Consider the following 14,534-nt stretch of genomic DNA (forward strand, 5'->3'; position numbering starts at 1 on the left):
ACATAGGTTGGGGTTAGTGACTACAACAGCTTCAAAGAACACTGCTCTATGCTTACATCAGCCTTTTGACCTCCTCGGAAACTTATCCCATCAGATATGCAAGACTGGAACTCCGCTATGGTGTAATACTCCACTTCAACGGATGGTGGCTCTGGTGGTTTTGGCAACTGAAATCCCTACAGAACATAAATCGACAAGGATATAGTATTAAATGGTTTGTTTTTAGATATTGGTACATGGTCTTATAAACAATAAATAATTACAAAGTTTGATAGCGGATTCATGTCTACAAGTATTCACTTGCAAAAAAAATGGCAAAAAAAAAAAATCAATATCTAAAATATTTTAACGACGCAATGCTGAGCCCCTCAAATCTGCATATTTGTTAAACTTTATTTAAACAAGACCACTGGAAACTACAAGAAGAATGGATCCTGACTGAAGGGACACAAACCAACATGTAAGTGTGCCTGGCCCCTTTTAAATAAATAAAAAAAAGGTTTTATAATACCGTATATACTCGAGTGTAAGCCGACCTGAGTATAAGCTGAGATCCCTAATTTTACCACCAAAAACTGGAAAAACCTATTGACTCGAGTATAAGCCGAGGGTGTAGTATACAGCCAGCCTGCCCCCTGTAGTATACAGCCAGCCTGCCCCCTGTAGTATACAGCCAGCCTGCCCCAATAGCAGTATACAGCCAGCCTGCCCCAATAGTAGTATACAGCCTGCCCCAATAGTAGTATACAGCCTGCCCCAATAGTAGTATAGAGCCTGCCCCAATAGTAGTATACAGCCTGCCCCAATAGTAGCATACAGCCTGCCCCAATAGTAGCATACAGCCTGCCCCAATAGTAGCATACAGCCTGCCCCAATAGTAGTATACAGCCTGCCCCAATAGTAGTATACAGCCTGCCCCCAGTATGCCAAGTGAATTAAAAAAACAAACTTAATACTCACCCTCCGACGATACTCACCTTTGATGCTCGGCGGTGGCTCCCGGTCCTGGAGGCAGCTTCCGAACCTCGGTGGCAGCTCCTCTCTTCACTGGCGGCTCCCGGTCTCTTTGCTTACTTCGCTAGCCGGCAGTTGCATCCATGCGATCTGCGGGGGGGCGCACACTATGATGCGGCAGTGTCGCCGCCGATGACGTCATCAGCGGCGACATCGCCGCATCATAGTGTGCGCCCGTCGGCAGATCGCATGGACGTGACTGCCGGCTAGCGAAGTAAGCAAAGAGCCCGGGAGCCGCCAGTGAAGAAAGAAGAGAGGAGCGGAGCCGCTGCCGAGAATCGGGAGCTGCCGCCGAGGATGCGGACACCGGAGGGTGAGTATTATTATTTTTTTTTTTTAGTTGACTCGTGTATAAGCCGAGGTGAGGTTTTTCATCACATTTTTTGTGCTGAAAATCTCGGCTTATACACGAGTATATACGGTACTTACCTCACTGATCCACTTGTCTGTTCTGAAGCTTCCCATGTTTCTCTAAAATCTCCCTGCACCGATTTTCCTTGAAATTAATGAAAACTAAGCGAATTATTGGTCACATGAGTGACCGGCCACAGAAACTGCCTATACCACTATTCCACCGTGTTAGGAGAAACCAGGTTTCAGGAAGCAGTTGTTTTTTAATTAACTTTTTAAAAACATTTTTACAAAAGTCTAAACCTGTTAATCCCCCTCCCCCCACAGGATAGGTCATTCATGTCTTATGCTATAAGTAAAGGGGCTGAGGTCTACAACCTTGTTTCTTCCAGGTAATTTGGTAGTGACTCTATGCATTTATAGTTATGGAAGAGAAGGAAAGTAGGCAGAGACTGAAAGTGTATGTGGAATGAGGGTCAGAAGAACTCTATTCGGTGGAGATCCCCACCTCTGAAAGCATTTGTGGCATTTCCTAAAGCTGTGTCTTACAAGTCAACATGTAAATTAAACCTTTAAAAAAACAGTGACAAATCAAGGTCTTATTTTCTGATTTGTTAACCTGTAGTAGCAAGCTCTATTAGCCCAAGCTCTACATAGTCAGATCTATATATCACCGAGGCCAAGAGAAATTCCTGCCTATAGCATATGTTTGATGTTTGCATATGCTGGTTGTAACATTTTTTTTTTCACTTATATTCTCACACCACATCTTAATTTCAATAAATTACTTCCAGACTTAGGCTAAGAACGACCTATTGTGTTCCATAAGCTTTTTTCCCCAACTTACTATTAGCTCTGTCATGAGTCTTTGCATTATTTAAATTACATATACTGATGTCAATCCAATTTGGCCAATTAAAGAAATGAAAAACGATCACATTCCCAAAAAAAATAAAAAAAATAAATAAAAAAAGTAAACACGTAAAGGGACAACGAACCAGACTAGATTCTCTCCGGGGTGGTGGTTTCATTCTCAAGTTTGGAGAACCTGCCAAGTACAAAACAAAGTAATACATTGAAAGAATGTAAGAAACCTCAAAAAATTACATGTTGTTAAATTGTGCCATAGAAATAAAGTAGGAAACTAGAGTCACATAGAAACTAAAAAGAAAAACACTTAGACAGAGAATAAAAACATGCGGACAAGTCAATATATGTCAACAACAGAAACAACAAAAAGAAACCCTAAATCTACCTGTAAATACATAGATGAATAGCAATAAGATATGCGGTAACCTGCTTTTATCTGCTTTCCACTTTCACTCGCACAGCACGAGTTTCATGCATATGCTGAGGCAGAACATGAGCACTAAAATGCAGCAGCAGTAGATGAAAGTGGTTACTTAGGAGGCAGTGAGTTATGTCCAGGGGTGGAGTAAGACTGCCATGGACCCTGGGCTGTAGGGAAGTCTGGAATCACTTCCTACATATTGTACAAAAATAAAGTTTCTTGGGGAATAGAGGATGCGTCCCTTCTGCCTGTTTTCAATCTGGGTTTCAGGACCCTCAAAGGTCCTGAAATTGCTTGTGTGTACATGTGTAATGAGAGAATGAACAGATATATGAAGATTTTATGGGTGAAGGTCCTTCTCAGTATAAAATTTGTGGGTGGTTAAGGTAGCCATGGGCCCCCAAGAAGACTTGGACCCTGGGCTTCTGCCCAAACCACATATATTATAACCCACTACTGCCTATATACATACAATATCATGCTAGTGAGGACAGGGGCAATTTTGAGGATGTGAGGAGTTTTAGGGGCCCATAAGGTGTCCCTTTTCCATTTATAGGGACCAGTACTACAAATGATATATTATAGGTAGGGGGCCTGGTACATACTGGTACTGGGGCCCAGCAGCTATAATAATATCTCTGAGACAGTGTTATGACATAAGAGATAACAGAGGAAATATCCGCTTACTTATTTCAGATCTCTGAGGAGCGATTCTTGCCACCACTGGAGACCCAGGAGTGGCTTTGGGTGTAGGTTTCTCAGATGTCATCATTGAGTTACCATTCGAGTCATTACACAGGATTGGCAGACTAATCTCTTTCTTGCTAATATGAGGCTCTTCAGCGTCGCTCCCCTCTTTTTCATTGGATTTCTTGTTGAGGAGATTACTAATTTCCATGATATTCCCTATAATCTCTACAGGCCCAGCAAGATTTTTCTTTCGACATGGCAGTTCATCCTTGGCCTTCTTTAGATATGATGCAGGGGCCCAGCCCTCTTTACCTTGGTATCTAAAATACAATCAATACATTTAATAAGAAGCTGAACAAATGCTTTAGGAATGTGTTTCTGGAGCGGATATAATAATTAAGTATTGTTACACGGCATGTGTGTGTAATTTGTTAATTACAATATTTGTGATTAAGCAGAATCAAAGGAATGTCCAAAAATAAATAGTGTAAGTGTGTCTGGGAAGCCCAGCTTCCAACATCTGCTCTCCAGCTTGGGAATAACTCCAGAGGGATACAAGGAGAAAGAGGCAGGAAATGAGGATCAACACATGAGCAGGAATGTTACCATGATACATATTTAAGGAGGATCCTGTCATAATACTTAAGGTGGATTATCACATTATAGACGCAGAGGATTTTTTAGATTTGAGTAGAAATAAGTGGCGAGGACTTCTACATTATACTGTAACTAGATTACCTGAACCTTTGTACAAAATTTAACAAAATCATTAAAAAAGGTCTATGATATCATTTAACTAAAAAATGAACTATTAATATTAAAATGTGTAATCCAATACCAAAATTGCACAAAAATGTATAAAAATGTCAGAAATACAGATTGTTGTTGACAACAGCAGTAGTGGTCATAAGATGGAAGCGAATGCATCCTATTGGAGGATGTTTTCATAAGTGTTGCTTATGTTTTAGCAAATTATTGAGAGTGTAGCTGACAACCCCCTCTGGAAAACAAACTCTAACACTATTTTAGGAAATGCAAATAAAAGGGTCAGTTAGGGACAAGAACCATGCTTGATGGCTGTAGCAATGCAGCATAAAAAATACTATACTGCTTAGTAATTATAGTGGAAGTAAAACACCCACACAATGTAGGGGGATAGTCATGCTGAAAGTATGGCATCAGCCAATGAGCAAGTCAGTAGTCATGCAGATATCGAAATGGAAATAAGAAATGGAATTTTAACCCCTTAAGGACGCAGCCAGTTTATAGCTTAAGGCTCATCCGGATTTTTTGGATTTTGACCTGCGTCGCTTTATATGGTTATAACTTTTGAACTCTGTTACTTATCAAAACGATTCTGAGATTGTTTTCCTCCGACATGTTGTTCTTCATTTTAGTGGTTAATGTTGTCTGATGAGTTTTGCGTTTATTTACCACAAAAAAAAGAAAAAATTTAGAATTAATTGCCAAAATGTAGCCATTTTTGAAATTCAAAATCATTGCGTTTTCAGGCCGATAGATTTACCACCTAAATAAATTGCTGAATAACATTTCCCATATGTCTATTTTGCATTTTCATAATTTTTGAAATGTCTGGATAATTTATTTTGATGTCACACGGCTTACAAATCGAATATCGGTTTTCCGTATTTTCAGAATTGACTATTTTGAATAAAATTTTACATATTTAACATCAAAAACCCCCTATATAATCAACCCATTTTCAAATCTGCACCCCTCAACCTATCAGAAACAGCTTTTAGGAAGATTGTTAACCCCTTGAGATCTTCATAGTAATTGAATAAAAATGGAGGTGAATGGTCAAATTGTGTCGGTAATCAGTTCATATAGCCCTAAAATTTGCACATTTCCGAAAGATAAAAAGAGAAAACCCACCTTAAAATTTGTTATGCTATTACGGAGACCCCCCATATGTGGCCGTCACTTGTTTAATGGGCGCACAGCGAGGCGGAGGAGGGAAAGAGCTCCCTGTAGCTGCCAGGTTTTTAGTTCCCTCTTTGGCCTCTTTTGTATAGAATTTTAGCTTTTTCGTTATAGGAGCTATGTGACGGCATTTTTTTTTTTTTTGCGGGACGAGATGCTTTTTCCAGTGTTACCATTTTGTGGTTGGTATCCCCTATTGTTGAAGATTTAGGAACTGTTTTTTGAGGCCAGGAGTAGAAAAGCATCAATTCTGTACTGGATTTTTAACTTTTTTTTTGGTGTTCACCATATTTTGGGTATGGAGCTGGTTGGTGGCTTGTTTTTTGCGGGACATGTTGTACTTTGCAACAGTATTATCCTGGAGTACATATGTTTTTTTCACTTTCTATTGCATTTATTGTGGGAATCAATAGGTAAAAATAATTTCTGGCGGGTTTTTAACAGTTTTTTTTAGCAGTGTTCATTGTGTGGGTTCAATAATTATTTACTTTTATTCTATGGGTTGTTACGGACGAAGTGATACTATATATGTGGGGTTTGTGTTATGATTTAGACAGTTTTTTGCGTTATATGTCTCTTTGTATGTTACAGGGCTTATGGTAATTTTTATTGATTTAGTACTTTATTTTTTATTGAAAAACTTTTTTTTTACTTTTTTTACTAGTTCCACCATGCATAGACGCCATCTTTCAGGCACTGCCTACAGACCCCAGGGCAATGATCGGCGCCACCCAGCTTTCCTAACATTCTGAATGTTATAATATTATATATATATATATATATATATATATGCATATATGTATATATAATAGTTTTTCAGCAAAACCACTCAACTCAAAGGGATTAAACAAGATATGTTGCTGCATCAGTGTAGCTACACCATTCTCAAGGTATGTTTGGTTCATAATGCATCAAATCAAAGGGTAGGTTTCCTTTAATGAGGTTCCCTGACATAAGCTTTCAGTTTGTCAGTGCTTCATTAATATTGAAAAATTATGGTTTTAGGTTTATGCAAATTAGGCCCTTGGTGCACTTGTTGGCATAACTGCGTCTGCTGGTTCTCTTTTGCCACTACTCAATGTTGCTCGCCATTCCTACTTACTACACCTTCTTTTCAATGTCAATAATTGTGTTAAGAGAAAAACAAATCCACCAGTCAAGGTACCTACACTTAGGTGCACTGGGAATCTAATTTGCAGAAATGATAAAAACTGCATTTTAAAAAAAACATTTTAAAACATTTCCTATACAATATTATATTTACCAATAGAATGAATTGGGAGCTGATAGACTCCATTTAAGTAAATGTTTCTTTCATGGCCCCGCATAGTAACATTATACAGAAAATAAACTTCTTGGAAAGTGTTAATCTGCTTGAGAACATGCTGGTAGTGGTTTTTTGAGGCAATTGCTACTGACAGATTCCCGTAAAACTTAAAAAAATATATATTATTTACAAAGTACTGACTAAAAAAACAAAGTCTTTTCCCTCTCCCTAGACACAAAATATTACTATTTCATCAGAATTTATATGCTGGACATCATTTACAAACACAATGCTAGTGCTGGAAGATAAACAGCTTCTTGGACAGCGTAAAGTTATATAATCGGTGCCAGTCTTCTATAAATGTTTTTCTATCTCGGTGCATTTAGGCTTTGTTGTTTCTGCTTTGTTTAGTAACCTTCTCCATAGCTGGTGAGCAGATGCTGAGATTTACAATACACACTACTAGATATTATAAACTAGGCAATTAGCAATCTGCTACAGAGAAGACTTCTCTGTTCTTGTAAACGGTTAGTGGTAGATGATAACTTGCAGAAACTCAGTTCAAACTTAAAGGGATTGTCCATTCAACCAAGTTATCCCTCCATCCACAGGGTAGGGGATAAGTGGCTGATTGGTGGGGATTTCACCCACAAATCGAGAGAACGGGGGAAGGTTTTACCCCCTAATTAACAGAGAAGCTTGTTACACACTTGTTTGCTGCTTCAGGAAATGGATTGGCAGGAGAAATGACTATTCTACCGTTTCATGTATTTGTGTTGCAAACTGTTTCCGTGATCCATGAGGGTCCCACCACTGATCACCAGGTTATCCCCTATCCAGTGGGCAAACCCTTTAGACACAACTGGAAACGTCTTAATCGCAGTATTCATTTTGTTTTAGCAATTACGTTTCTTACCTTATATACCACCAGCCCTCCAGGTTCTTTTGGATAACCTCTACTGTGACACCTTTCTCAAATCCAATCTCATCTTTTCCTTGACTGATGTAGGGTTGTATGGTAATATATTTTTCTTCTGATGGCATAAGAAAAAACTAATTAGTAACGAGTTTAGGGTACAAAACAAAAGTGATTTGCTGTACTACAATGTGCTAAAAACAGTCTCTACATTGGATAAAGATATCACAGGACATCATTACCATTACTGCTCCATTTCACATATGGTGGTGCTATATAGAATTTCCCACTTGCTGCCAAGTTCTCCCACAGATAACAGATGATCATTAAGGGTCTAACCATGGGACAGCCTTCACAGAGCTAATCAACGGGGGATCCATTTATGGAAAAGGGACAGCCAATTATATAGAACTACTTTCTTAAGAAGTTTCTATATTAGTACCTGGCTGTAAACACATGCAAAAGTACAAAAGAACAACCTGACACTGAGGATGTACCACAAAATCTTGTCACAGAAGACAATGAAAGAAAGTTATTCGATAGTAAGTCTAACACAATGCACCTACCAATTGTGATGTTATACAACTACATCTGTAAGGATAAAAGATGAACCTATGGGCTCAACTGGACCAACAAATTAAACAATTAAAAAAATTCTACAAAAAATATGTGAACCAATAAATGAGGCATTTTCCTAGCCCATATAGCAGGTATCCTGTATACCATGAGCACTGTGGGCGTAGAATTCCACCATAATTATGACAGATTATAAAATACTAAGTAAATGTGCAAATATTTTTTCTTTATATTTATTATTTTATCAAAATTTGATTTCTTTTCCCCCTTTTTTCTTTGAAAATTAAAAGACTTCAGTGTATACAAAGGAGCATCACATTCATCTGGTTGCCTTGTACTAATGTTTGTATTACCCCAAAATGTTTTATTTATTTTTAGCATGTTAAAAGTTATCATAATGCAAAACAATCACGGACCGAAAATGTTTACAGCGGACAAATGTAAACTGGGTGTATTCACCCCGTGTAACGGGGAGATCGAACACGTGCTGAGCAGAAATACAGAGGCAAGAGAGCGCAATAGCGGTGCAAAGGGGTTAAATTGCAAAAAGTGGATGAGATTTTTGCTCTGCAATCATAGAGCCTGTAAAGAAAAAAATACTTTAACGAATCAGACCAATAAGTATAGGATGAAAAAGCTACTGGTTCTGACTAATGGCCATTGGTTGTAAGTGAAATTAAGTGGCATTTATGTAGTTTATAGAGCATTTAGTTGTTTTATATCTTCAAATATAAAGATTTAGTCAAATAATATCCAATTGAAAATGATCATTTTCATTCTATTTCATAGGCTACTTGTTGGAAAATGTTAAGACCACCAAACAAAAGTCACCCAAACAAGCTCACTGTATTATGTATGGGGGTCTCCAATCTTTCAAGTTTTTGTGACTGACATGACCCCTCTTCTAAGGATGTTGCCAATTCCACGTCTCGCTCCTTTATTCCTATTATTAATACACACAAACATTTGGTAAACCCGAGCATGCATGTGCATGAGGGAGCTGTGAGGAATATCCCTCATCCAAAAGGAGTTTATGGCCATCTCATCTGAGCAACTTTGAGCTACTGCAATGACTCTCATGAGTCACATGAAAGTTTTTTCAGAAATCTTTAAAGCATTGTTGCTCTTAATTTACGTCAAGCATATTTCTATTTAGTTACGTGCTGCTTGCATCTGGTTATAATCTGTATAATCAGGATATTACATTATATAATTTCCATAACTGCAACATTGTGTATATTCTCTGATTGTGCTCTTAAGAGCAATAGAGTTAAAGTGAAATATGGATGGCAAGACAGGACTGACTACTCATGATAGAACAACCACAGAATACGTAATAATTATCGGTGTGGAAAAGCATCAAGGACATACTTGGAAGGTTCAGCATGTGGCAAACATATTCTGGGGTTGTTATTCATTGTTGGGAAGCACACAATTTATTAAGATTTTTTTTTTTGCTTACATCTGCATTTAAAGTCATTAAAAAAATATCATAAAAGCCAAGGAGGTAAACAAAGAAACCCTATATGAACAAACACAATATGGTCTGCGTCATTAGGAACCACTTAGGCTCTTATGAAATTGGCTTTGGATCGTCATACTTTTATATTTCATTGCTATTTTTATAGTGTTCTGAGGACAGCATAGTGTTACAAATCATTATAATCATAGAGGATATAACTGGAGAAACACTTTAATGTTCCATACAGTGGTCAGTCTTTGACCCACAAGCATAAAGCAGTTGGAGAGGAAGAAGATGTCAAAAGAATTCCATATTCTAGATTTAAAGTGGTCTTTAGAGATAGGAAAAATAATAGCAAAAGGCAAAAACTATGGTAAAAAGAAAAATCACCATCAACCATGTGAGCCACTCAATATTCCAGTGCCTCGGGTCCGGTGCCCCCAGAGGGTACTTTTTTACTTCTTTAGTGATGTGACTTTACATCCATATAACTGCTGCATCTCACAGGCCACAACTATCTCATGTCATCCACCATTGGGAACAGTGACTGGCTGTAGTGGTCATATGTTACAGGCACATCATCACGTTATCAAGTATATAGCAACGGGCATTAAGAGTGGCAGAGGATTAAATGAATGGGAATTGTTTACTGTTTTTTTTTTATCGTAATCCCTTTGTTTAGCTAAACATGCTTTATGTCAGAAAAAAGCCCTTTTTTTGTCTGCCCTGGTCAACCCCCTAAAGGTTCTGTTGGCCGTTCCATCCCACTTAAAGCTTTAAGAGCCCCAGTGCATCCTAAGAAAAGGCTTTGTCAGCCCCGGTCCACACCACTATAGGGTTTGTCAGCCCCGGTCCACACCACTATAGGGTTTGTCAGCCCCGGGCCACACCACTATAGGGTTTGTCAGCCCCGGTCCACACCACTATAGGGTTTGTCAGCCCCGGTCCACACCACTATAGGGATTGTCAGCCCCGGTCCACACCACTATAGGGATTGTCAGCCCCAGTTCACACCACTATAGGATTTGTTAGCCCAGGTCCACAGCACTATATGGTCTGTCAGTCCCAGTTCACACCACTATAGGGTTTGTCAGCACCAGTTCACACCACTATATGGTTTGTTAGCCCCAGTTCACACAACTATATGGTTTGTCAGCCCCAGTTCACACCACTATATGGTTTGTCAGCCCCAGTTCACACCACTATAGGATTTGTTGGCCCCGGTCCACAGCACTATAGGGTTTGTCAGTCCCAGTTCACACCACTATAGGGTTTGTCAGCACCAGTTCACACCACTATAGGCTTCCCTACAAGCCAGACTGAAGCACCACTAACTAATCTAGTCTATGGCTCTGGTAAGGCCACTAGTTACACAGTTGAAGCAGAAACCTGTGTAAGATGTTAAGATGTATGAATATTATGAATCCTTTAACAGAAAACTTGTGTTGTGCTCAAAACCACAGCCAGATTTTATTCTCAAATAGTTTTCATCATAATTCCCTTTATACATTTCCTCGCTGCAGACAGCGCTACCTTTATCCACGACTGATGGACGCTGTGGTTTATTGCATATTTTTATTTCTCTTATTCAAAAAAACAAAGCAGAGTGAGGAATTGTTAATCAGGAAGCTGCGTGTTTGCTATGGCTGGGATGTGGGAGTAAAATAAGAACTGCAGAGAGACTGGAGCTCATTTTCCATATAGGAACCTTTTGTGTTCCATAGAGCTTGGTGGTTTCATGAACATTCTGATTACTAGTTGGAATATTCACCTCATATATAGCTGTCTATTAACATTCAAGCACAGAATATGTCAACCTTGACTGGATTAATTGGAAATGAAATTTTTTTTTTAATATTTTTATTACTAAGTAAAGACCACCACAATGGACCTTATAGTGAGCTAGTGGAATATTTCAGCTCTGAAGCTTAAAAAAATGTGAATTCAGCTCCTGAGCATAGTATGTCTTGTAACCAGTTTCTATCATACAAGTCATAAAAAGATGCAATTTGTACCGGATGGGCCGGGCCTGCGACCCCCCTCACCACACACCACCACCACACCAAGTGGGAGGGAAATGGGTAGGAAGGGGCACTGGGTTGTAAGATTCTATCGTATAATTAATATGAGCACTGAGGCCTATTATTATATCTGGAATGTTGTATGTAGTGAGGGGGGGATGCACCAGTTCCTATTAAATGCCCCCTATATACATGGAAAGCTGTATAAAAAATTACAATAAATATACAACTGATATACAACTGATATGTGGTGACATTATGGGATACCAATACCCAGTAAAGCTATAGGACGGTTATATATAGTAGACAATAGCAAGGAGGCATTATACTGAGGCAGGGAATGAAAGATAAGAAACATGGCATTAACGTGCAAGTACCAGAAAGTCCCTGCAGAACAGCGATAGATGTAAATGTATACAAGCACATCCAACACACTCTAAAATGTTCTATTCACCTCGGCTTTGTTGCCTGTTGACAATGCCGCCCAGCGTCCAACGCCGGTCCAAGTGCCGTAGATGAGCTTTGCGCCTCTTAGTTACTAATGTAGATGGACATAAACATGGAGACAAACAAAAAAAGAAACCATGACAGGAAAATGAATATAAATAAAAGAAACAAAATTACATGAACCATTAAAAATGTTAAACTGTAGCAGGTTAAAATGGTGGTGGGAGGAATTATAACACTGGGGTAGGGAGATGAGCAGATGACCAACACTTAATGGAGTTACTGAACACTATAGAAAGAGTCACGGTTTTGGTAAAGGCACATGTGTTTTATCCTACAAATACATGGCTTGAAATGAATGGATGAATGCGGGGGGAGCAGCTATACGCAGCGCCCAAAGCTCCCAAGCGGCCAAAGCTCTCTGGTACCAACACGTTGTATGGTAAGTGGTGGTGCATCTGCGGAGTCCACATTTCCAACCAGATTACGTGTAAGGTATAGAGATATTCCAATGGAGTATTCTAAATGATCACCACCCAACACTTTTACAATGAGGGTGCAATTTTGCATCAAACCTTAATGTTTTGCTTAGAAAAATGCATATCTGTCGCTAATCGTCTGATAAAAGCAGAGTCGCATATAACAACCACTCATGAGTTCATCAGCTTATGTATCACGCCACTAGGTTCACTGTCAAGCCGTACAAGGGAGAAATGATAGTTACAAGCTGCGGCGTCTTCTTGCTTTTAACTTGTACATTCCCCTTCCCTTACTACACAGACATCCGGAGCTTGTTAAAGTTGCTCCCATGTTTGATACTTTGGGGGAAGCATTTTTTTGAGACATTTAAGTAGAGTTACTGTAGAAGTTTGTGATGAATAAAATATAGAATGTAATGTATTCGGGCAGCTACATCTGCTCTATACACAATCCATGCTCTTCCAGATCCCAGATTCTAATTTTCAACTTGTCAAGTGCGGTTTGAGAAAGACTAAGCGAGTGCCGGAATCATCTTTCAGGTATGGTGAAATATTTATTACATCTCATTTTCCAAACTGTACAGTATATTAGGCTTTAATGCTTTAACAATTCTATTTGGTGTCTCAATAGATTTCTATTCTTCTAGAAATCAGTGAGAATAAACTCAACAAATGATGGGAGCCCACAATGCTGCCACATATCAAAGTCAGAGGCGGACAGGAGCCATGCACACAGTGGTGTCTGTGGCTGCTGTTTTCTAGAAATATTTTACAACACAGGCTTTCCATCAAGTTTTGGCAAAATACAGATGGAGAGAAAACAGACTTTATACACAACTACATAAAATAAAGACACACATGCATGAATACGTCACCTGCAGTTATTTTTCCCCATCTCTAAAATTGTAGGGTGCACAGAATACCCATAATAAGTAAACACAGGTGTGGGTTGTATCTCCTTATTTACTGTTATACACTGTACAATATACTGGGTACACTAACAGTATATTGGATTGCTAAATAAATCATTTGTAAGCTATGTGCCCAAGGGATCCTATGCACCCATGGGCTCCTGCTGCAGTAAGGGAGCGGGCTGTTTCTGCACATTAGCTGCTTTTTCAAGACTTCATCTAGATTGGCAGTGGTTGCTCTAAAAGATACCATGACCACACACATTAGACACTAAATGCACATTTGGCCTATAGCTATTCCTTCCAACTATCCCCTACACATGTACCCTCAACCAAACAAGGTTGTATTATCAATAGGGAAAATGGATATAGGCTTCGGCGAGTTTAGTAAAAAACAGATTTATACAGATAAGAGGTTTAGCTGGATTCCCACTGCCATTACTTAGTTAATAAAACATTCAATAATGTGTACAGTGATTTTAATGTTAAAAGTGAAACACAGAACTGATAAAAAAAAGGGACCAAATGTGTTTTGTCTACCCACTAGTAATTATTATAGATATTCACTAAGATTTTACTGTTCTGGGAGTAAGACATACAGTACCAGTATATATATGCCCCATATCCTATGCAATCATCCAATGCTGGATATGAATGATACAATATATCTTCAAATCACATCCAGCAGAGATTTATGGGATGTGTTCTGTCTATTTCTTAATCTCGGGATGGCTTTTGAATAGGATACAAAATGCACTAAGCTTTTTCTGTGGAGGAACGCAGACTATGAAATGACAGAGTAGCTTGTGCTTGGACTCAATTAGAAGCTGAACGCTGCCAGTCTTACACCGTCAAAGGAAATGTAAATCTTCTCTAGACGTTCATCTGGGAGGGGCAGTAACAGGAACAAGCGTGCAGCCTCACAGAATTTTACAAAATAGGTTTTACTGAGGAGAATGACAAAACCGGAGTCATACACCACTGTCTGGGCTATAGATCTATTTATAGCAAAAGAGAAATAGCCTCATCTCTAATGTTATTTAAATCTGAATACACTTGAAACCTAAAGGTGGGCAATGATAATAATAATAAAATAATGTTAATATAGTGCCATCATATCCCACAGTGATGGGGGACATATAGTTTCTGTCGGAGGGTGAAGAGG

The 14,534-nt window shown here is 38.8% G+C and overlaps 1 protein-coding gene across 9 annotated transcripts in view; it reads right to left on the minus strand.

The window, feature by feature from the left end:
- SH3PXD2A (SH3 and PX domains 2A) overlaps positions 1–14,534 on the minus strand; it is a 168,539-nt gene that overhangs the window by 12,847 nt on the left and 141,158 nt on the right. For 6 of the 9 annotated variants that reach the window (XM_072129540.1, XM_072129534.1, XM_072129535.1 and 3 more), the window contains 5 exons: positions 11,987–12,070; positions 7,474–7,591; positions 3,344–3,666; positions 2,364–2,413; positions 57–176 (listed from right to left, as the gene is read on the minus strand). In XM_072129540.1, the coding sequence (XP_071985641.1) occupies positions 57–176; positions 2,364–2,413; positions 3,344–3,666; positions 7,474–7,591; positions 11,987–12,070 (695 nt within the window). The remainder of the gene's footprint in view (positions 1–56; positions 177–2,363; positions 2,414–3,343; positions 3,667–7,473; positions 7,592–11,986; positions 12,071–14,534) is intronic. The other 3 variants (XM_072129541.1, XM_072129536.1, XM_072129539.1) reach the window with 1 other exon arrangement.

The sequence above is a fragment of the Engystomops pustulosus genome, chromosome 11, assembly GCF_040894005.1.
Source record: "Engystomops pustulosus chromosome 11, aEngPut4.maternal, whole genome shotgun sequence".
Taxonomy (NCBI): domain Eukaryota; kingdom Metazoa; phylum Chordata; class Amphibia; order Anura; family Leptodactylidae; genus Engystomops; species Engystomops pustulosus.